This window comes from Oncorhynchus masou, chromosome 18 (assembly GCF_036934945.1).
Source record: "Oncorhynchus masou masou isolate Uvic2021 chromosome 18, UVic_Omas_1.1, whole genome shotgun sequence".
Taxonomy (NCBI): Eukaryota; Metazoa; Chordata; class Actinopteri; order Salmoniformes; family Salmonidae; genus Oncorhynchus; species Oncorhynchus masou.
Genome location: NC_088229.1, coordinates 78,451,551 through 78,476,563, shown reverse-complemented (window position 1 = coordinate 78,476,563; position 25,013 = coordinate 78,451,551). Strand labels below are relative to the sequence as shown.

Sequence of the window (25,013 nt, the reverse complement as noted above, 5' to 3'; positions counted from 1 at the left end):
AATAGTTACAGTGAGTACCATCCATCAATGGTTTCTGGTTAGGGTAGGTTTCAATAGTTACAGTGAGTACCATCCATCAATGGTTTCTGGTTAGGTAGGTTTCAATAGTTACAGTGAGTACCATCCATCAATGGTTTCCGGTTAGGGTAGGTTTCAATAGTTACAGTGAGTACCATCCATCAATGGTTTCTGGTTAGGGTAGGTTTCAATAGTTACAGTGAGTACCATCCATCAATGGTTTCCGGTTAGGGTAGGTTTCAATAGTTACAGTGAGTACCATCCATCAATGGTTTCTGGTTAGGTAGGTTTCAATAGTTACAGTGAGTACCATCCATCAATGGTTTCTGGTTAGGGTAGGTTTCAATAGTTACAGTGAGTACCATCCATCAATGGTTTCCGGTTAGGGTAGGTTTCAATAGTTACAGTGAGTACCATCCATCAATGGTTTCTGGTTAGGGTAGGTTTCAATAGTTACAGTGAGTACCATCCATCAATGGTTTCCGGTTAGGGTAGGTTTCAATAGTTACAGTGAGTACCATCCATCAATGGTTTCCGGTTAGGGTAGGTTTCAATAGTTACAGTGAGTACCATCCATCAATGGTTTCTGGTTAGGGTAGGTTTTAATAGTTACAGTGAGTACCATCCATCAATGGTTTCTGGTTAGGGTAGGTTTCAATAGTTACAATAGTTACAGTGAGTACAATCCATCAATGGTTTCTGGTCAGATTTGGGTTGCTAGGAACCTGGCAACCCCAAATTTGTCCCAGTATCTATTACACAGAGTAACCTAGCAACCCCAAATCTGTCCCAGTTTATATTACACAGAGGATTCTGGAGACTCAAATATCCCAGTTTCTATTGCACAGAGGATTCTGGAGACTCAAATATCCCAGTTTCTATTACACAGAGGAACCAAGCAACCCAAATATGCCCCAGTATCTATTACACAGAGAAACCAAGCAACCCAAATCTGTCCCAGTTACTTTTACACAGAGGAACCTGGCAACCCAAATCTGCCCCAGTTACTTTTACACAGAGGAACCTGCCAACCCGAATCTGTCCCAGTTTATATTACACAGAGTAACCAAGCAACCCAAATCTGTCCCAGTATCTATTACACAGAGTAACCTAGCACCCCAAACCTGTCCCAGTTTATATTACACAGAGTAACCTAGCAACCCAAATCTGTCCCAGTTTATATTACACAGAGTAACCTAGCAACCCAAATCTGTCCCAGTTACTATTACACAGAGGATTCTGGAGACTCAAATATCCCAGTTTCTATTACACAGAGGAACCAAGCAACCCAAATCTGTCCCAGGATCTATTACACAGAGAAACCAAGCAACCCAAATCTATCCCAGTTACTTTTACACAGAGAAACCAAGCAACCCAAATTTGTCCCAGTATCTATTACACAGAGTAACCTAGCAACCCCAAATCTGTCTCAATATCTATTACACAGAGTAACCGAGCAACCCAAATCTGTCCCAGTATCTATAGCAACCCAAATCTGTCCCAGTATCTATTACACAGAGTAACTTAGCAACCCCAAATCTGTCCCAGTTTATATTGCACAGAGGATTCTGGAAACTCAAATATCCCAGTATCTATTACACAGAGGAACCAAGCAACCCAAATCTGTCCCAGGATCTATTACACAGAGAAACCAAGCAACCCAAATCTATCCCAGTTACTTTTACACAGAGAAACCAAGCAACCCAAATCTGTCCCAGTTACTTTTACACAGAGGAACCTGGCAACCCAAATCTGTCCCAGTTACTTTTACACAGAGGAACCTGCCAACCCGAATCTGTCCCAGTTTATATTACACAGAGTAACCTAGCAACCCAAATCTGTCCCAGTTTCTATTACACAGAGTAACCTAGCAACCCAAATCTGTCCCAGTTAATACTACACAGAGTAACCTAGCAACCCAAATCTGTCCCAGTTTACATTACACAGAGTAACCTAGCAACCCAAATCTGTCCCAGTTTATATTACGCAGAGTAACCTAGCAACCCAAATCTGTCCCAGTTACTTTTACACAGAGGAACCTGGCAACCCAAATGTGTCCCAGTTACTTTTACACAGAGGAACCTGGCAACCCAAATGTGTCCCAGTTACTTTTACACAGAGGAACCTGGCAACCCAAATCTGTCCCAGTTACTTTTACACAGAGGAACCTGGCAACCCAAATGTGTCCCAGTTACTTTTACACAGAGGAACCTGGCAACCCAAATCTGTCCCAGTTACTTTTACACAGAGGAACCTGGCAACCCAAATCTGTCCCAGTTACTTTTACACAGAGGAACCTGGCAACCCAAATCTGTCCCAGTTACTTTTACACAGAGGAACCTGGCAACCCAAATCGATGAGACAAGATCGTAGCTACTAACAATTGGATACCATGAAATTGGGGAGAAAAAGGGGTAAAATTAAAAAAATAATAATAATAAAAAATAAAATAAAAAGTAAACCTTTGACCAGATATAGTCTAATCCACAGTGGGCAGGAATGAGGTTGACCTGTGTTGTGGTTGTTAGACACATTAAGTGTTTTTCTTCCCACACAGGGTAAACTTAAACATTATCCTGATCCCTCCCCCAAAGGAGGCTGTCCTTACCATATGCTTCCCAGTTGAAAACAGTTTGCGCATACACTACCGTTCAAAAGTTTGGGGTCACTTAGAAATCTCCTTGTTTTTGAAAGAAAAACTAAAAAAATGTCCATTAAAATAACATCAAATTGATCAGAAATAGTGTAGACATTGTTAATGCTGTAAATGACTATTGTAGCTGGAAACAGCTGATTTATAATGGAATATCTACATAGGCGTACAGAGGCCCATTATCAGCAACCATCACTCCTGTGTTCCAATGCCACGTTGTGTTAGCTAATCCAGGTTTAGCATTTTAAAAGGCTAATTGATCATTAGAAAACCCTTTTGCAATTATGTTAGCACAGCTGAAACATTTGTTCTAATCAAAGAAGCAATAAAACTGGCCTTCTTTAGACTAGTTGAGTAACTGGAGCATCAGCATTTGTGGATTTGATTAAAGGCTCAAAATGACCAGAAACAAAGACCTTTCTTCTGAAACTCATCAGTCTATTCTTGTTCTGAGAAATGAGGTCTATTCCATGCGAGAAATTGCCAAGAAACTGAAGCTCTCCTACAACGCTGTGTACTACTCCCACTACTCACAGAACAGAGCAAACTGTCTCTAACCAGAATAGAAAGAGGAGTGGGAGCGGTGCACAACTGAGCAAGAGGACAAGTACATTAGAGTGTCTAGTTTGAGAAACAGACGCCTCACAAGTCCTCAACTGGCAGCTTCATTAAATAGTACCCGCAAAACACCAGTCTCAACGTTAACAGTGAAGAGGTTATTTCATGTATGTTTTCATGGAAAACAATGACATTTCTAAGTGACCACAAACTTTTGAACCATAGTGTATATTATTAAGTTTTTGTTTGACTCGTTCCTCGGGCAGGTTTTCTTTCCGGCTGTTTGTGAACACGTAATATTTTACTTGAGGGGAGTGGATGTTCGGTAGCCAGTCTATGCCCCTTTGTCGGTAAACTGTACTAAGGAGGGGATTCTTCAATTAAATGTTTGTTGTCATTCAACAAGACTATTTTTCGTGCACATTATTTCACTTGAGAAATGATGCAACAAACATCTTAGTTAAATGTAAAATTGCGCGTCCAAGACCTCCTCGGCAAAAATGTCAAAACTAATTACAGATTTCTTGATTTAGCTTAGATGAATTCTGACTATTTTGAGGAAGTGTTATGGCTATGTTGTTGCTACAGTGGCTCAAGAGGGACAAAGAGTAACATTGCAGTTTCTCGTTTTTCATGCAAAAGTCTTTTGGGAGGATATCCTAACAACTCACACTACATTCTTCAGCTGCTCTGTCTTTCGCTACATACTTCAGTCTGAGACTGCCATCACTGAAGTGTTTTATGGTGACGAGGAGCACAAGGAGCACGAGGGCTGTTGTACAAAACAAAGTTGTCAGTGATTGGATCGTTATCTAACCAATCACAGTATCAAAGCCAACGACTCATTTTCAAACCGCCGCTTTACCCACGTGTGTCCTGGCTCTGGCCGAACCCATCGGTTTCTGGACCAATCAGAGGGCCCTGAATGTGTTCTCATTCGGTGAAGGGCTGAAGAGGTGCTCAGCCAAGTCATAGACTCTTCTTTCGATCAGTGGGACGCTACCGTCCCATCTCGACAACTTCCGGTGAAATTGCAGAACGTGAAATTGAAATTACAGAAATAGTAATATTTAACATACATGAAAATACAAGTGCCATACATCAGTTAAAACCTTAACTTCTTGTTATTCCAGCCGCGTTGTCAGATTTCAAAAAGGCTTTACGGCGAAGGCACACTATGCGATTATCTGAGGACAGCGCCCAGCAAACAAAAGCATTAAAAACATTTTCCACCCAGGCAGATGCGCCACAAAAGTCAGAAATAGCGATAAAATAAAATACTTACCTTTGAAGATATTCTTCTGTTGGCACTCCAAAAGGTCCCAGCTACATCACAAATGGTGGTTTTGTTCGATAAAGTCCTTCTTTATATCCCCAAAATCTCAATTTAGCTGGAGCGCTTCTTTCAATAATCCACCGGTTGCCCTCCTTCAAAACGCATACAAAATGAATCCCAAATGTTACCAAAAAACTTCTCCAAACAAGTCAAACAACGTTTATAATCAAACCTCAGGTACCCTAATACGTAAACAAACAATCAAATTTACGACAGAGAATCGTTATTGTCATTACCGGAGATAAACGACAAAGTACTCGCATTCACCAGAACGCGTAACAAACACTACAGCCTGCTGACATCTAGTGGAAGCCCTCAGAACTACAATCTGGGAGGTTTTCCCTTCATATTAAAAATGACAGCCATAGGAATCAATGGTGGGCAAAAAAAAAAAATTCAAGATGGTTTGTCCTCGAGTTTCCGCCTGCCATATCAGTTCTGTTATACTCACAGACAATATTTTAACAGTTTTAGAAACTTTAGAGTGTTTTCTATCCAAATCTACCATTATATGCATATTCTAGCTTCTGGGACTGAGTAACAGGCAGTTTACTTCGGGTACGCTTGTCATCCAGCCCAAAGAGGCAAGACCCCCAAGCCATAGGACTCCTGAACAGCTCATCAAATGGCTACCCAGACTATTTGCACCCCCCCCCCCCCCCACCACCACCCACTACGCTGCTGCTACTCTCTGTTATTATCTATGCACTTTGATAACTCTACCTGCATGTACATAATTATCTCAATTACCTCGACACCGGTGCCCCCGCACATTGACCCCATTGACTCTGTACCGGTAGCCCCTGTATATAGCCCCGCTATTGTTATTTACTGTTGCTCTTTAATTATTTGTTATTCTTATCTCTTACCTTTTTTTAAACGTTTTATTTTTTTAGGTATTATCTTAAAACTGCATTGTTGGTTAAGGGCTTGAAAGTAAGCATTTTACTGTAAGGTCTACTACACCTGTTGTATTCAGCATTTCACTGTAAGGTCTACTACACCTGTTGTATTCAGCATTTCACTGTAAGGTCTACTACACCTGTTGTATTCAGCATTTCACTGTGAGGTCTACTATACCTGTTGTATTCAGCATTTCACTGTAAGGTCTACTACACCTGTTGTATTCAGCATTTCACTGTAAGGTCTACAAATAAGATTTGATTTGATCCAGACTCATTGGGAAGAAGAAGTGGGCGTGGCATAACATTTGGTCACAGCAAGAAGTCTGGGTAGCCAGGCAATAGGAAGTATGCGAAAGCAGATTTTTATCTCCCCTCTCTCTCCCTGCGTGGCTGCTGAGTGGGGTCTGTACAGAGACCTCCCCTCTCTCTCCCTGTGTGGCTGCTAAGTGGGGTCTGTTCAGAGACCTCCCCTCTCTCTCCCTGCGTGGCTGCTGAGTGGGGTCTGTTCAGAGACCTCCCCTCTCTCTCCCTGCGTGGCTGCTGAGTGGGGTCTGTTCAGAGACCTCTCCCTGCTGAGTGGGGTCTGTTCAGAGACCTCTCCCTGCTAAGTGGGGTCTGTTCAGAGACCTCTCCCTGCTGAGTGGGGTCTGTTCAGAGACCTCTCCCTGCTAGGTGGGGTCTGTTCAGAGACCTCTCCCCGTGTGGCTGCTGAGTGGGGTCTGTTCAGAGACCTCCCCTCTCTCTCCCTGCGTGGCTGCTGAGTGGGGTCTGTACAGAGACCTCCCCTCTCTCTCCCTGCGTGGCTGCTGAGTGGGGTCTGTTCAGAGACCTCTCCCCGTGTGGCTGCTAAGTGGGGTCTGTACAGAGACCTCTCCCTGCTAAGTGGGGTCTGTTCAGAGACCTCTCCCCGTGTGGCTGCTAAGTGGGGTCTGTACAGAGACCTCTCCCTGCTAAGTGGGGTCTGTTCAGAGACCTCTCCCTGCGTGGCTGCTAGGTGGGGTCTGTTCAGAGACCTCTCCCTGCTGAGTGGGGTCTGTTCAGAGACCTCTCCCTGCTAGGTGGGGTCTGTTCAGAGACCTCTCCCTGCTAAGTGGGGTCTGTTCAGAGACCTCTCCCCGTGTGGCTGCTAGGTGGGGTCTGTTCAGAGACCTCTCCCTGCGTGGCTGCTAAGTGGGGTCTGTTCAGAGACCTCTCCCTGCTGAGTGGGGTCTGTTCAGAGACCTCTCCCTGCGTGGCTGCTAAGTGGGGTACTTCCAACAACTCTGCAGGTTCATGTTACACATCATTACAATGCAAATAAGTGTTTTATAATGCAGCACTTTAGATTACTCACAATTTGCCATCCTTGAAGGAACGAACGAAGACGGTGTCTTTCTTTATGGTGGCCTCTTCATGGCAGTCTGGGGTGATGACCTGGAGAGGGAGATAGAGAGAGATGGATGAAGAAAGGACAGGGGAAAGGGAGAGAGATGGATGGAGAAAGGACAGGGGAAAGGGAGATAGATGGATGGAGAAAGGACAGAGGACAGGGAGAGAGATGGATGGAGAAAGGACAGGGGAAAGGGAGAGAGATGGATGGAGAAAGGACAGAGGACAGGGAGAGAGATGGATGGAGAAAGGACAGAGGACAGGGAGAGAGATGGACGGATGGAGAAAGGACAGGGGAAAGAGAGAGATGGACGGAGAAAGGACAGAGGACAGGGAGAGAGATGGATGGATGGAGAAAGGACAGGGGAAAGAGAGAGATGGACGGAGAAAGGACAGAGGACAGGGAGAGAGATGGATGGAGAAAGGACAGGGGACAGGGAGAGAGATGGATGGAGAAAGGACAGGGGAAAGGGAGAGAGATGGATGGAGAAAGGACAGAGGACAGGGAGAGAGATGGATGGAGAAAGGACAGGGGAAAGGGAGAGAGATGGATGGAGAAAGGACAGAGGACAGGGAGAGAGATGGATGGAGAAAGGACAGAGGACAGGGAGAGAGATGGATGGATGGAGAAAGGACAGGGGAAAGAGAGAGAGAGATGGATGGAGAAAGGACAGAGGACAGGGAGATAGATGGATGGAGAAAGGACAGGGGACAGGGAGAGAGATGGATGGAGAAAGGACAGGGGAAAGGAGAGAGATGAGAGATGGATGGAGAAAGGACAGAGGACAGGGAGAGAGATGGATGGAGAAAGGACAGGGGACAGGGAGAGAGATGGATGGAGAAAGGACAGGGGACAGGGAGAGAGATGGATGGAGAAAGGACAGGGGAAAGGGAGAGAGATGGATGGAGAAAGGACAGAGGACAGGGAGAGAGATGGATGGAGAAAGGACAGGGGAAAGGGAGAGAGATGGATGGAGAAAGGACAGAGGACAGGGAGAGAGATGGATGGAGAAAGGACAGAGGACAGGGAGAGAGATGGATGGATGGAGAAAGGACAGGGGAAAGAGAGAGAGAGATGGATGGAGAAAGGACAGAGGACAGGGAGATAGATGGATGGAGAAAGGACAGGGGAAAGGGAGAGAGATGGATGGAGAAAGGACAGAGGACAGGGAGAGAGATGGATGGATGGAGAAAGGACAGATGACAGGGAGAGAGATGGATGGAGAAAGGACATAGGACAGGGAGAGAGATGGATGGAGAAAGTACAGGGGAGAGATGGATGGATGGTGAGAGAGTGGACAGGGGAGAGATGGATGGATGGTGAGAGAGTGGACAGGGGAGAGATGGATGGATGGATGGTGAGAGAGTGAGTCTATGGCTCTTCAGAAATACTGTAGCATAGAGCAAAGTGGACATGGTCGACAGAACTCTACAATATGTTGTTTCAAAATGAAGACATGAGAGGCTAACAGTTTGCCAAGATGAGCATTTATACGTGAGTAAAGAGACTCGCTGGTCTGCCTTCCAAACACGGACAACCCTCCTACACACACAGGAACAGAGAGCAGTAGCAGTGGGAGTCCTAGAAAACAGGCAACACAGTCTAGACTCGAGGAGGTGGTGCTGTGGGATTAGCTAAAATACTTTTTGAAGAGGTAGGGTTTCAGATGTGTTCATTCCACTGCCCATCTCTGTTGATCTGCATCTCCCTCCCTCCCTACATCCATCTCTCTCTCTTCACCTCTCTTCCTCCATCCATCTCTCTCTCTTCACCTCTCTTCCTCCATCCATCTCTCTCTCTTCACTACTCTTCCTCCCTCCATCTCTCTCTCTTCACCTCCCTCCCTCCATCCATCTCTATCTCTTCACCTCTCTTCCTCCCTCCATCCATCTCTCTCTCTTCACCTCTCTTCCTCCATCCATCTCTCTCTCTTCACCTCTCTTCCTCCATCCATCTCTCTCTCTTCACCTCTCTTCCTCCATCCATCTCTCTCTCTTCACCTCTCTTCCTCCATCCATCTCTCTCTCTTCACCTCTCTTCCTCCATCCATCTCTCTCTCTTCACCCCCTCCCTCCATCCATCTCTATCTCTTCACCTCTCTTCCTCTATCCATCTCTCTCTCTTCACCTCTCTTCCTCCACCCATCTCTATCTCTTCACCTCTCTTCCTCCATCCATCTCTCTCTCTCTTCACCTCTCTTCCTCCATCCATCTCTCTCTCTTCACCTCTCTTTCTCCATCCATCTCTATCTCTTCACCCCCCTCACTCCATCCATCTCTCTCTATTCACCTCTCTTCCTCCCTCCATCCATCTCTCTCTCTTCACCTCTCTTCCTCCATCCATCTCTGTTGATCTGCATCTCCCTCCATCCATCTCTCTCTCTTCACCTCCCTCCCTCCATCCATCTCTATCTCTTCCTCCATCCATCTCTCTCTCTTCACCTCTCTTCCTCCATCCATCTCTCTCTCTTCACCTCTCTTCCTCCATCCGTCTCTCTCTTCACCTCTCTTCCTCCCTCCATCCATCTCTCTCACTTCACCTCTCTTCCTCTATCCATCTCTCTCTTCACCTCTCTTCCTCCATCCATCTCTCTCTCTTCACCTCTCTTCCTCCATCCGTCTCTCTCTTCACCTCTCTTCCTCCCTCCATCCATCTCTCTCACTTCACCTCTCTTCCTCTATCCATCTCTCTCTTCACCTCTCTTCCTCCATCCATCTCTCTCTCTTCACCTCTCTTCCTCCATCCATCTCTCTTCACCTCTATCTCTTCACCTCTCTTCCTCCATCCATCTCTATCTCTTCACCTCCCTCCCTCCATCCATCTCTATCTCTTCACCTCTCTTCCTCCATCCATCTCTGTCTGTCTCTTCACCTCTCTTCCTCCATCCATCTCTGTCTCTGTCTCTTCACCTCCCTCCCTCCATCCATCTCTATCTCTTCCTCCATCCATCTCTCTCTCTTCACCTCTCTTCCTCCCTCCATCCATCTCTCTCTTCACCTCTCTTCCTCCATCCATCTCTATCTCTTCACCTCCCTCCCTCCATCCATCTCTATCTCTTCACCTCTCTTCCTCCCTCCATCCATCTCTCTCTCTTCACCTCTCTTCCTCCATCCATCTCTCTCTCTTCACCTCTCTTTCTCCATCCATCTCTATCTCTTCACCCCCTCCCTCCATCCATCTCTATCTCTTCACCTCTCTTCCTCCATCCATCTCTCTCTCTTCACCTCTCTTCCTCCATCCATCTCTATCTCTTCACCTCCCTCCCTCCATCCATCTCTATCTCTTCACCTCTCTTCCTCCCTCCATCCATCTCTCTCTTCACCTCTCTTCCTCCATCCATCTCTATCTCTTCACCTCCCTCCCTCCATCCATCTCTATCTCTTCACCTCTATTCCTCGCTCCATCCATCTCTCTCTTCAACTCTCTTCCTCCATCCATCTCTATCTCTTCACCCCCCTCCCTCCATCCATCTCTATCTCTTCACCTCTCTTCCTCCCTCCATCCATCTCTTCACCTCTCTTCCTCCATCCATCTCTATCTCTTCACCTCCCTCCCTCCATCCATCTCTATCTCTTCACCTCTCTTCCTCCCTCCATCCATCTCTTCACCTCTCTTCCTCCATCCATCTCTCTCTCTTCACCTCTCTTCCTCCATCCATCTCTATCTCTTCACCTCTCTTTCTCCATCCATCTCTATCTCTTCACCCCCCTCCCTCCATCCATCTCTATCTCTTCACCTCTCTTCCTCCATCCATCTCTCTCTCTTCACCTCTCTTCCTCTATCCATCTCTATCTCTTCACCTCCCTCCCTCCATCCATCTCTATCTCTTCACCTCTCTTCCTCCATCCATCTCTCTCTCTTCACCTCTCTTCCTCTATCCATCTCTATCTCTTCACCTCCCTCCCTCCATCCATCTCTATCTCTTCACCTCTCTTCCTCCTCCATCCATCTCTCTCTTCACCTCTCTTCCTCCATCCATCTCTCTCTCTTCACCTCTCTTCCTCCATCCATCTCTATCTCTTCCTCCATCCATCTCTATCTCTTCCTCCATCCATCTCTATCTCTTCACCTCTCTTCCTCCATCCATCTCTATCTCTTCCTCCATCCATCTCTCTCTCTTCACCTCTCTTTCTCCATCCATCTCTATCTCTTCACCCCCCTCCCTCCATCCATCTCTATCTCTTCACCTCTCTTCCTCCCTCCATCCATCTCTCTCTCTTCACCTCTCTTCCTCCATCCATCTCTCTCTCTTCACCTCTCTTCCTCCATCCATCTCTATCTCTTCCTCCATCCATCTCTATCTCTTCCTCCATCCATCTCTATCTCTTCCTCCATCCATCTCTATCTCTTCACCTCTCTTCCTCCATCCATCTCTCTCTCTTCACCTCTCTTCCTCCATCCATCTCTATCTCTTCACCTCTCTTCCTCCATCCATCTCTATCTCTTCCTCCATCCATCTCTCTCTCTTCACCTCTCTTTCTCCATCCATCTCTCTCTCTTCACCCCCCTCCCTCCATCCATCTCTATCTCTTCACCTCTCTTCCTCCATCCATCTCTATCTCTTCACCTCTCTTCCTCCATCCATCTCTATCTCTTCCTCCATCCATCTCTATCTCTTCCTCTATCCATCTCTATCTCTTCACCTCTCCTTCCTCCATCCATCTCTATCTCTTCACATCTCTTCCTCCATCCATCTCTCTCTCTTCACCTCTCTTCCTCCCTCCATCCATCTCTCTCTCTTCACCTCTCTTCCTCCATCCATCTCTCTCTCTTCACCTCTCTTCCTCCATCCATCTCTCTCTCTTCACCTCTCTTCCTCCATCCATCTCTATCTCTTCCTCCATCCATCTCTGTCTCTTCACCTCTCTTCCTCCCTCCATCCATCTCTCTCTCTTCACCTCTCTTCCTCCATCCATTTCTATCTCTTCACCTCTCTTTCTCCATCCACCTCTCTTCCTCCCTCCATCCATCTCTCTCTCTTCACCTCTCTTCCTCCCTCCATCTCTCTCCCTTCACCTCTCTTCCTCCATCCATCTCTATCTCTTCACCTCTCTTCCTCCATCCATCTCTCTTCTCTTCACCTCTCTTCCTCCATCCATCTCTCTTCTCTTCAACTATTTTCCTCCATCCACCTCTCTTCCTCTAACCACCGCTCGTACTCTACCTCTCCTCCTCCATCCACCTCTCTTCCTCCATCCATCTCTCTTCTCTTCAACTCTTTTCCTCCATCCATCTCTCTCTCTTCACCTCTCTTTCTCCATCCACCTCTCTTCCTCCCTCCATCCATCTCTCTCTCTTCACCTCTCTTCCTCCCTCCATCTCTCTCCCTTCACCTCTCTTCCTCCATCCGTCTCTCTCTCTTCACCTCTCTTCCTCCATCCACCTCTCTTCCTCCACCTCTCTTCCTCCATCCATCTCAGTATTGTACTATGAGGCAGCCCAGTCGCTGTAGTATTGTACTACAAGGCAGCCCTGTAGTATTGTACTACGAGGCAGCCCAGTAGCTGTAGTATTGTACTATGAGGCAGCCCTGTAGCTGTTGAATTGTACTACGAGGCAGCCCTGTAGCTGTAGTATTGTACTATTAGGCAGCCCTGTAGCTGTTGTATTGTACTATGAGGCAGCCCAGTAGCTGTAGTATTGTACTATGAGGCAGCCCTGTAGCTGTTGTATTGTACTACGAGGCAGCCCTGTAGCTGTAGAATTGTACTATGAGGCAGCCCTGTAGCTGTAGTATTGTACTACGATGCATCTCTGTAGTATTGTACTATGAGGCAGCCCTGTAGCTGTAGTATTGCACTATGAGGCAGCCCTGTAGCTGTAGTATTGTACTACAAGGCAGCCCTGTAGTATTGTACTACGAGGCAGCCCAGTAGCTGTAGTATTGTACAACGAGGCAGCCCTGTAGCTGTAGTATTGTACTACGAGGCAGCCCTGTAGCTGTAGTATTGTGCTACGAGGCAGCCCTGAAGTTGTAGCATTGTACTACGAGGCCGCCCTGTAGTACTATACTACGAGGCAGCCCTGTAGCTGTAGTATTACACTACGAGGCAGCCCTGTAGCTGTAGTATTGTGCTACGAGGCAGCCCTGTGGCTGTAGTATTATACTATGAGGCAGCCCTGTAGCTGTAGTATTATACTATGAGGCAGCCATGTAGCTGTAGTATCATACTACGAGGCAGCCATGTAGCTGTAGTATTGTACTATGAGGCAGCCCTGTAGCTGTAGTATTGTACTACAAGGCAGCCATGTAGCTGTAGTATTGTACTATGAGGCAACCCTATAGCTGTAATATTATACTACGAGGCAGCCCTGTAGCTGTAGTGTTGTACTACGAGGCAGCCCTGTAGCTGTAGTGTTGTACTACGAGGCAGCCCTGTAGCTGTAGTGTTGTACTACGAGGCAGCCCTGAAGCTGTAGTATTGTACTACGAGGCAGCCATGTAGCTGTAGTATTGTACTACGAGGCAGCCATGTAGCTGTAGTATTGTACTATGAGGCAGCCCTATAGCTGTAGTATTATACTACGAGGCAGCCCTGAAGCTGTAGTATTGTACTACGAGGCAGCCATGTAGCTGTAGTATTGTACTATGAGGCAGCCCTGTAGCTGTAGTGTTGTACTACAAGGCAGCCCTGTAGCTGTAGTGTTGTACTACGAGGCAGCCCTGTAGCTGTAGTATTGTACTACGAGGCAGCCCTGTAGCTGTAGTATTATACTACAAGGCAGCCCTGTAGCTGTAGTGTTGTACTACGAGGCAGCCCTGTAGCTGTAGTGTTGTACTACGAGGCAGCCCTGTAGCTGTAGTTCCCAACATGGCCAGTAGGACGTGGTAAGGAGCTGGCAAGTCAACACACTGCAGCTGCCAACAACAACAAACACAGGGCAGAATCACAAATGCACTTTATTCCCTACGTAGTGAACTAGTTTCAACCAGGGCCCATGAGAATCTGGTTGGAACAGAAGTACTATAGCACTATATAGGGAATAGGTTGTCATTGGCCTGCACTCAAGTCAAAAGTAGTGCACTATATAGGGAATAGGTTGTCATTGGCCTGCACTCAAGTCAAAAGTAGTGCACTATATAGGGAATAGGTTGCCATTGGCCTGCACTCAAGTCAAAAGTAGTGCACTATATAGGGAATAGGTTGCCATTGGCCTGCACTCAAGTCAAAAGTAGTGCACTATATAGGGAATTGGGCTCTGGTTTAAAGTAGTGCAATATATAGGGAATAGGGCTCTCGTCTAAAGTAGTGCACTATATAGGGAATAGGGCTCTGGTCTAAAGTAGTGCACTATATAAAGAATAGGGCACTGGTGTAAAGTAGTGCACTATATAGGGAATAGGGCTCTGGTCTAAAGTAGTGCACTATATAAAGAATAGGGCACTGGTGTAAAGTAGTGCACTATATAGGGAATAGGGCTCTGGTCTAAAGTAGTGCACTATATAAAGAATAGGGCACTGGTGTAAAGTAGTGCACTAAATAGGGAATAGGGCTCTGGTCTAAAGTAGTGCACTATATAAAGAATAGGGCACTGTTGTAAAGTAGTGCACAATATAGGGAATAGGGTGTCATTTGGGATGCAGGCCCGGGGGGGACCTGCGGACTTCACAGGAATCATTAAAGGGACAGCGTCCTCCTCTCCTCCCAGGAATCATTAAAGGGACAGCATCCTCCTCTCCTCCCAGGAATCATTAAAGGGACAGCGTCCTCCTCTCCTCCCAGGAATCATTAAAGGGACAGCGTCCTCCTCTCCTCCCAGGAATCATTAAAGGGACAGCGTCCTCCTCTCCTCCCAGTGTCTCGACACTGACAATAATCTACTTTACTGATGATAGAGGTCTCGACACTGACAATAATCTACTTTACTGATGATGGAAAGGTCTCAACACTGACAATAATCTACTTTACTGATGATGGAGAGGTCTCGACAACAACAATAATCCACTTTACTGATGATAGAGGTCTCGACACTGACAATAATCTACTTTACTGATGATGGAGAGGTCTCGACAACAACAATAATCCACTTTACTGATGATAGAGGTCTCGACACTGACAATAATCTACTTTAATGATGATAGAGGTCTCGACACTGACAATAATCTACTTTACTGATGATAGAGAGGTCTCGACACTGACAATAATCTACTTTACTGATGATGGAGAGGTCTCGACACTGACAATAATCTACTTTAATGATGATAGAGAGGTCTCGACAACGACAATAATCCACTTTACTGATGATAGAGGTCTCGACACTGACAATAATCTACTTTACTGATGATGGAGAGGTCTCGACAACGACAATAATCCACTTTACTGATGATAGAGGTCTCGACACTGACAATAATCTACTTTACTGACGATAGAGGTCTCGACACTGACAATAATCTACTTTACTGATGATAGAGAGGTCTCGACACTGACAATAATCTACTTTAATGATGATAGAGGTCTCGACACTGACAATAATCTACTTTACTGATGATGGAGAGGTCTCAACACTGACAATAATCTACTTTACTGATGATAGAGGTCTCGACACCGACAATAATCTACTTTACTGATGATAGAGGTCTCGACACTGACAATAATCTACTTTACTGATGATAGAGAGGTCTCAACACTGACAATAATCTACTTTACTGATGATGGAGAGGTCTCAACACTGACAATAATCTACTTTAATGATGATAGAGGTCTCGACACTGACAATAATCTACTTTACTGATGATGGAGAGGTCTCGACACTGACAATAATCTACTTTACTGATGATGGAGAGGTCTCAACACTGACAATAATCTACTTTAATGATGATAGAGGTCTCGACACTGACAATAATCTACTTTACTGATGATAGAGGTCTCGACACTGACAATAATCTACTTTAATGATGATAGAGGTCTCAACACTGACAATAATCTACTTTAATGATGATAGAGGTCTCGACACTGACAATAATCTACTTTACTGATGATGGAGAGGTCTCAACACTGACAATAATCTACTTTAATGATGATAGAGGTCTCGACACTGACAATAATCTACTTTACTGATGATAGAGGTCTCGACACTGACAATAATCTACTTTACTGATGATAGAGGTCTCAACACTGACAATAATCTACTTTAATGATGATAGAGGTCTCAACACTGACAATAATCTACTTTAATGATGATAGAGGTCTCGACACTGACAATAATCTACTTTAATGATGATGGAGAGGTCTAGACACTGACAATAATCTACTTTACTGATGATAGAGGTCTCGACACTGACAATAATCTACTTTACTGATGATGGAGAGGTCTCGACACCGACAATAATCTACTTTACTGATGATAGAGGTCTCGACACTGACAATAATCTACTTTACTGATGATAGAGGTCTCGACACTGACAATAATCTACTTTACTGACGATAGAGGTCTAGACACTGACAATAATCTACTTTACTGATGATAGAGGTCTCGACACTGACAATAATCTACTTTACTGATGATAGAGGTCTCGACACTGACAATAATCTACTTTACTGACGATAGAGGTCTAGACACTGACAATAATCTACTTTACTGATGATGGAGAGGTCTCGACACTGACAATAATCTACTTTACTGATGATGGAGAGGTCTCGACACCGACAATAATCTACTTTACTGATGATGGAGGTCTCTTAGGTCTATTATAGTGTTGTAGTGTAATAATGTTATAGTGTAGTAGTGTAGTAGTGTTGCAATGTTGTAGTGTAGTAGTGTAATAGTGTTATTGTGTAGTAGTGTAGTAGCGTTGCAGTGTTGTAGTGTAGTAGTGTAATAGTGTTATAGTGTAGTAGTGTTGCAGTGTTGTAGTGTAGTAGTGTTGTAGTGTAGTAGTGTAGCAGTGTTTCAGTGTTGTAGTGTAATAGTGTTATAGTGCTATAGTGTAGTAGTGTAGTAGTGTTGCAGTGTTGTAGTGTAGTAGTGTAGTCGTGTAGTAGTGTTGTAGTGTAGTAGTGTAGTAGTGTAGTAGTGTTGTAGTGTTGTAGTGCTGTAGTGTTGCAGTGTTGTAGTGTAATAGTGTTATAGTGCACTAGTGCTAGTAGCTGTGTTCCTTCACTATGCCAGTGTAGTGCAGCATATGAGTTCCAAATGGTGCCCTAATCCCTATATAGTGCACTACTTTGACACCCTAATCCCTATATAGTGCACTACGGTTGATCAGGGACTGCGTAGTGTAATTTCATACCAAGATGCTGTCTGTTACACTCCCCTGCTTATATGCTCTCTGAACAGTAGTGGGGTACTATATACAGTTGAAGTAGGAAGTTTACATACATTTAGGTTGGAGTCATTAAAAGTCGTTTTTCAACAACTCCACACATTTCTTGTTAACAAGTCGGTTAGGACATCTTTATACATGACACAAGTCATTTTTCCAACAATTGTTTACAGATTATTTCACTTATAATTCACTGTATCACAATTTCAGTGGGTCAGAGTAAGTTGACTGTGCCTTTAAACAGCTTGGAAAATGCCAGATAATGATGTTGTAGCTTCTGATAGGCTAATTGACATCATTTGAGGCAATTGGAGGTGTACCTGTGGATGTATTTCAAAGCCGACCTTCAAACTCAGTGCCTCTTTGCTTGACATTATGGGAAAATCCAAAGAAATCAACTAAAACCTCAGAAAAAAAATTGTAGACCTCCACAAGTCTGGTTCATCCTTGGGAGCAATTTCCAAATGCCTGAAGGTACCACGTTCATCTGTACAAACAACAGTATGCAAGTATAAACACCATGGGAACACACAGCCATCATACCGCTCAGGAAGGAGATGCGTTCTGTCTCCTAGAGATTAACGTACTTTGGTGCGAAAAGTGCAAATCAATCCCAGAACAACAGCAAAGGACCTTGTGAAGATGCTGGAGGATACAGGTAGACAAGTATCTATATCCACAGTAAAACGAGTTCTATATGGACATAACCTGAAAGGCCGCTCACCAAGGAAGAAGCCACGGCTCCAAAACTGCCATAAAAAAGCCAGACTACGGTTTGCAACTGCACATGGGGACAAAGATCATACTTTTTGGAGAAATGTCCTCTGGTCTGATGAAACAAAAATAGAACTGTTTGGCCATAATGACCATCGTTATGTTTGGAGGAAAAGGGGGGAGGCTTGCAAGCCAAAGAACACCATCCCAACCGTGAAGCACGGGGGTGGCAGCATCATGTTGTGGGGGTGCTTTGCTGCAGGAGGGACTGGTGCACTTCACAAAATATATGGCTTCATAAGGTAGGAAAATTATTTCCTACCTTATGAAGGTAGATATTTCGAAGCAACATCTCAAGACATCAGTCAGGAAGTTAAAGCTTGGTTGTAAATGGGTCTTCCAAATGGACAATGACCCCAAGCATTCTTCCAAAGTTGTGGCAAAATGGCTTAAGGACAACAAAATCAAGGTATTGGAGTGGCCATCACAAAGCCCTCACCTCAATCCTATAGAAAATGTGTGGACAGATCTGAAAAAGCATGTGTGAGCAAGGATGGCTACAAACCTGACTCAGTTACACCAGCTCTGTCAGGAGGAATGGGCCAAAATTCACCCAACTTATTGTGGGAAGCTTGTGGAAGGCTACCCAAAATCTTCGACCCAAGTTAAACAATTTAAAGGCAATTTCTTCCAAATACTAATTGAGTGTATGTAAACTTCCTACCCACTGGGAATGTGATGAAAGAAATAAAAGCTGAAATAAATCATTCTCTCTACTATTATTCTGACATTTCACATTCTTAAAACAAAGTGGTGATCTTAACTGACCTAAGACAGGGAATTGTTACTAGGATTAAATGTCAAGAATTGTGAAAAAATGACTTTAAATGTATTTGGCTAAGGTGTATGTAAACTTCCGACTTCAACTGTATAGAGGATATGATGTCATATGGTCACTGCAGTGGTAGTGTACTATATCTAGTGGATATGATGTCATATAGAGGACATGATGTCATATGGTCACTGGACAGTGGTAGTGTACTATATATTGTGGATATGATGTCATATGGTCACTGGACAGTGGTAGTCTACTATATCTAGTGGATATGATGTCATATAGAGGACATGATGTCATATGGTCACTGGACAGTGGTAGTCAGCTATATATAGGGGATATGATGTCATATGGTCACTGGACAGTGGTAGTCTGCTATATATAGTGGATATGATGTCATATGGTCACTGGACAGTGGTAGTCTACTATATCTAGTGGATATGATGTCATATAGAGGACATGATGTCATATGGTCACTGGACAGTGGTAGTCAGCTATATATAGGGGATATGATGTCATATGGTCACTGGACAGTGGTAGTCTGCTATATATAGTGGATATGATGTCATATGGTCACTGGACAGTGGTAGTGTACTATATATAGGGGATATGATGTCATATAGAGGACATGATGTCATATGGTCACTTGGCAGTGGTAGTCAGCTATATATAGGGGATATGATGTCATATGGTCACTGGTAGTCTACTATATCTAGTGGATATGATGTCATATAGAGGACATGATGTCATATGGTCACTGGACAGTGGTAGTGTACTATATATAGTGGATATGATGTCATATGGTCACTGGACAGTGGTAGTCTGCTATATCTAGTGGATATGATGTCATATGGTCACTGGACAGTGGTAGTGTACCATATATAGTGGATATGATGTCATATGGTCACTGGACAGTGGTAGTGTACTATATATAGTGGATATGATGTCATATGGTCACTGGACAGTGGTAGTCTGCTATATCTAGTGGATATGATGTCATATAGAGGACATGATGTCATATGGTCACTGGACAGTGGTAGTCTACTATATCTAGTGGATATGATGTCATATGGTCACTGGACAGTGGTAGTGTACCATATAGAGTGGATATGATGTCATATGGTCACTGGACAGTGGTAGTGTACTATATATAGTGGATATGATGTCATATGGTCACTGGACAGTGGTAGTCTGCTATATCTAGTGGATATGATGTCATATGGTCACTGGACAGTGGTAGTGTACCATATATAGTGGATATGATGTCATATGGTCACTGGACAGTGATAGTCTACTATATCTAGGGGATAGGATGTCAAATAGAGGACATGATGTCATATGGTCACTGGACAGTGGTAGTCTGCTATATATAGGGGATATGATGTCATATGGTCACTGGACAGTGGTAGTCTCCTATATATAGTGGATATGATGTCATATGGTCACTGGACAGTGGTAGTCTGCTATATATAGTGGATATGATGTCATATGGTCACTGGACAGTGGTAGTCTACTATATCTAGGGGATATGATGTCATATAGAGGACATGATGTCATATGGTCACTGGACAGTGGTAGTCTACTATATCTAGGGGATATGATGTCATATAGAGGACATGATGTCATATGGTCACTGGACAGTGGTAGTCTGCTATATATAGTGGATATGATGTCATATGGTCACTGGACAGTGGTAGTCTACTATATCTAGTGGATATGATGTCATATGGTCACTGGACAGTGGTAGTCTGCTATATCTAGTGGATATGATGTCATATAGAGGACATGATGTCATATGGTCACTGGACAGTGGTAGTCAGCTATATCTAGTGGATATGATGTCATATAGAGGACATGATGTCATATGGTCACTGGACAGTGGTAGTCTGCTATATCTAGTGGATATGATGTCATATAGAGGACATGATGTCATATGGTCACTGGACAGTGGTAGTCAGCTATATATAGGGGATATGATGTCATATGGTCACTGGACAGTGGTAGTCTGCTATATCTAGTGGATATGATGTCATATGGTCACTGGACAGTGGTAGTCTGCTATATATAGTGGATATGATGTCATATGGTCACTGGACAGTGGTAGTCTACTATATCTAGTGGATATGATGTCATATGGTCACTGGACAGTGGTAGTGTACCATATATAGTGGATATGATGTCATATGGTCATTGGACAGTGGTAGTGTACTATATATAGTGGATATGATGTCATATGGTCACTGGACAGTGATAGTCTACTATATCTAGTGGATATGATGTCATATAGAGGACATGATGTCATATGGTCACTGGACAGTGGTAGTCTGCTATATATAGTGGATATGATGTCATATGGTCACTGGACAGTGGTAGTCTGCTATATATAGTGGATATGATGTCATATGGTCACTGGACAGTGGTAGTCTGCTATATATAGTGGATATGATGTCATATGGTCACTGGACAGTGGTAGTCTGCTATATATAGTGGATATGATGTCATATGGTCACTGGACAGTGGTAGTCTGCTATATATAGGGGATATGATGTCATATGGTCACTGGACAGTGGTAGTCTGCTATATATAGTGGATATGATGTCATATGGTCACTGGACAGTGGTAGTCTGCTATATATAGTGGATATGATGTCATATGGTCACTGGACAGTGGTAGTCTGCTATATATAGGGGATATGATGTCATATGGTCACTGGACAGTGGTAGTCTACTATATCTAGGGGATATGATGTCATATAGAGGACATGATGTCATATGGTCACTGGGCAGTGGTAGTCTGCTATATATAGTGGATATGATGTCATATGGTCACTGGACAGTGGTAGTCTGCTATATATAGTGGATATGATGTCATATGGTCACTGGACAGTGGTAGTCTACTATATCTAGTGGATATGATGTCATATGGTCACTGGAGAGTGGTAGTGTACTATATATAGTGGATATGATGTCATATGATCCACAGCCAGAGATATGGAGGTAGCTGATCTCACTCACCAGGGCAGGGTACCATGCTGTTGTCTTGGTCTTCCTGTCTGCAGTAGAGGCAGGGCCCACCTCAACACACACCACCTTCCCATACAGGTCTTCGTTCTGTCTCCCGTCACTGTCCTCCTCTTCACTCGACGATGAAGAGGACTCTTCCTCTTGACTGGTAGAAGGAAGGAGAACATACCAACTTACAACAATGAATACACAATAGTTTAAATTTAACACACACACAGTGAGACCAAACGGTATAGGGCACCCAATTAAGAAGAGCTTTAACTATGTTTAAACTCTGTTACTCTAATACACACCATAGTGATCAGACATCTCCCTTCTAGCTCCCCTCTGGTTATAAAGACAGAGAGAGAGAGAGAGAGAGAGAGAGAGAGGGAGAGAGAGAGAGAGAGAGCCAAGCAGCTGATCAGCGGTACTCGGATTGATCAGCTGATCAGCGGTACTCGGGGTGATCAGCAGTACCCGGGGTGATCAGCGGTACTCAGGGTGATCAGCAGTACTCGGGGTGATCAGCAGTACTCGGGGTGATCAGCAGTACTCGGGGTGATCAGCGGTACTCGGGGTGATCAGCGGTACTCATGGTGATCAGCGGTACTCGGGGTGATCAGCGGTACTCAGGGTGATCAGCGGTACTCGGGGTGGTCAGCGGTACTCGGGGTGATCAGCGGTACTCGGGGTGATCAGCGGTACTCATGGTGATCAGCGGTACTCGGGGTGGTCAGCGGTACTCGGGGTGATCAGCGGTACTCGGGGTGATCAGCGGTACTCATGGTGATCAGCGGTACTCGGGGTGATCAGCGGTACTCATGGTGATCAGCGGTACTCATGGTGATCAGCGGTACTCGGGGTGGTCAGCGGTACTCGGGGTGATCAGCGGTACTCGGGGTGGTCAGCGGTACTCATGGTGATCAGCGGTACTCGGGGTGGTCAGCGGTACTCGGGGTGATCAGCGGTACTCATGGTGATCAGCGGTACTCATGGTGATCAGCGGTACTCATGGTGATCAGCGGTACTCATGGTGATCAGCGGTACTCGGGGTGGTCAGCGGTACTCGGGGTGATCAGCGGTACTCGGGGTGATCAGCGGTACTCGGGGTGATCAGCGGTACTCGCGGTGATCAGCGGTACTCGGGGTAATCAGCGGTACTCGGGGTGATCAGCGGTACTCGGGGTAATCAGCGGTACTCGGGGTGATCAGCGGTACTCGGGTTGATCAGCGGTACTCGGGGTGATCAGCGGTACTCATGGTGATCAGCGGTACTCAGGGTGATCAGCGGTACTCAGGGTGATCAGCGGTACTCGGGGTGATCAGCTGATCAGTGTTACTAGCGCTGCATTTCAAACTCAAAGTAGACAGCCCTCGGCCCTAAACCCTCAGCCCTTGTTTTACATAGTCACATCCGAGTGTACCTTAAATGTGCCTTGCCCAAGCGAGGGAGAGTGATGATCGGAGAGGCAACATTCTTGGTGGAAATCTGGAAATTGAGCTTAAAACCAACCAACCTAAAGCTACTAATATACCTACTAAGCTAACGTATCTAGCTAGCACTCCTGTCAGGTAGCTAGCTACAGTTACCCAAAGCTGGCTAGCTAGTTTTATGGTTTGGTAATTTATTCCAATTGCAAAAAATATGTTTATGAATCTAGCAACATTTTTTTTATAAGTTCCTCACTACGAGACTAAGCCAATTTGCCAATGCTAAAATCAATGTATATATATTTTTAGCAAGCTAGCTTCATACTCTTTTCTGACATATCCGAAAATGCAGTCTTTTCAATTAAATTTGGCGCTTAGCTTCCACCAGACATGTGACCACATTGAATTGTGGGTCACATTGTCACGCCCTGGTCAAAGTATATTGTGTTTGTCTTCATTTATTTGGTCAGGCCAGGGTGTGACATGGGTTTATTGTGGTGTGTTTTGTCTTGGGGTTTTGTTAGGTATTGGGTTTGTGGCTTAGTGGGGGTATCTAGCATAGTCTATGGCTGTCTGGAGTGGTTCTCAATCAGAGGCAGGTGTTTATCGTTGTCTCTGATTGGGAACCATATTTAGGCAGCCATATTCTTTGAGTGTTTCGTGGGTGATTGTTCTTGTCTCTGTGTTTGTTGTCACCAGATAGGCTGTTTAGGTTTTCACGTTACGTTTGTTGTTTTGTATTGTTCATGTTTATTCGTTCATTAAACATGTATGAAAATTACCATGCTAATCGAGTAGGTGGACAGGTATTAATTAAATAATCCTAATCTATTAGGTGTACATGTATTAATTAAATAATCCTAATCTAGTAGGTGTACATGTATTAATTAAATAGTCCTAATCTAGTAGGTGTACATGTATTAATTAAATAATCCTAATCTTGTAGGTGTACATGTATTAATTAAATAATCCTAATCTAGTAGGTGTACATGTATTAATTAAATAATCCTAATCTAGTAGGTGTACATGTATTAATTAAATAATCCTAATCTAGTAGGTGTACATGTATTAATTAAATGATCCTAATCTAATAGGTGTACATGTATTAATTAAATAATCCTAATCTAGTAGGTGTACATGTATTAATTAAATAATCCTAATCTAGTAGGTGTACATGTATTAATTAAATGATCCTAATCTAATAGGTGTATTTTCATCTGTTTTTTAAAATCTGATTCTACTGCTGCATCAGTTACTTGATGTTGAATAGAGTTCCATCTAGTTATGGCTCTATGTAGCACTGTGCACCTTCCATAGTCTGTTCTGGACTTGGGGACTGTGAAGAGACATCTTGTAGCATGTCTTGTTGGGTAGTCATGGGTGTCTGAGCTGTACGCCAGCAGCAGCTCAATATTCCGAGATCCCTCTTTGTGGCACCTGACCACATGACTGAAAAGTTGTCCAGGTGTGACAAAACTAGGGCCTGTAGGACCTGCCTTGTTGATAGTGCTGTGAAGAAGGTAGAGCAGCACTTTATTATGGACTAACTTCTCCCCATACTACTGCATCAATATGTTTTGACCATGACAGTTTATAATCCAGGGTTACTCCAAGCAGTTTAGTCTCCTCAACCTGCTTCATTTCCACATTATTTAATACAATATTTAGTTGAGGTTTCGGGTTTAGTGAATGATTTGCCCCAAATACAATACTTTTAATATTTAGGACTAACGTGTTCCTTGCCACCCACTCTGAAACTAACTGCAGCTCTTTGTTGAGTGTTGCAGTCATTTCAGTCTCTGTAGTAGCTGACGTGTAGAGTGTTGAGTCATCCACATACATAGAAACTCTGGCTTTACTCAAAGTAAGTCAACAGGCCAGTCCCCAGCTCAGGGTGGAGTTAACAGCCCAGTCCCCAGCCCAGG

General features: G+C 44.4%; 1 protein-coding gene across 5 annotated transcripts in view; it reads right to left on the bottom strand.

Annotated features, from left to right (window-relative positions):
• LOC135505290 (AT-rich interactive domain-containing protein 4B-like) overlaps positions 1-25,013 on the bottom strand; it is a 157,122-nt gene that overhangs the window by 68,492 nt on the left and 63,617 nt on the right. For all 5 annotated transcript variants that reach the window (XM_064924528.1, XM_064924532.1, XM_064924529.1 and 2 more), the window contains 2 exons: positions 21,667-21,820; positions 6,804-6,883 (listed from right to left, as the gene is read on the bottom strand). In XM_064924528.1, coding sequence (XP_064780600.1) covers positions 6,804-6,883; positions 21,667-21,820 — 234 coding nt within the window. The remainder of the gene's footprint in view (positions 1-6,803; positions 6,884-21,666; positions 21,821-25,013) is intronic.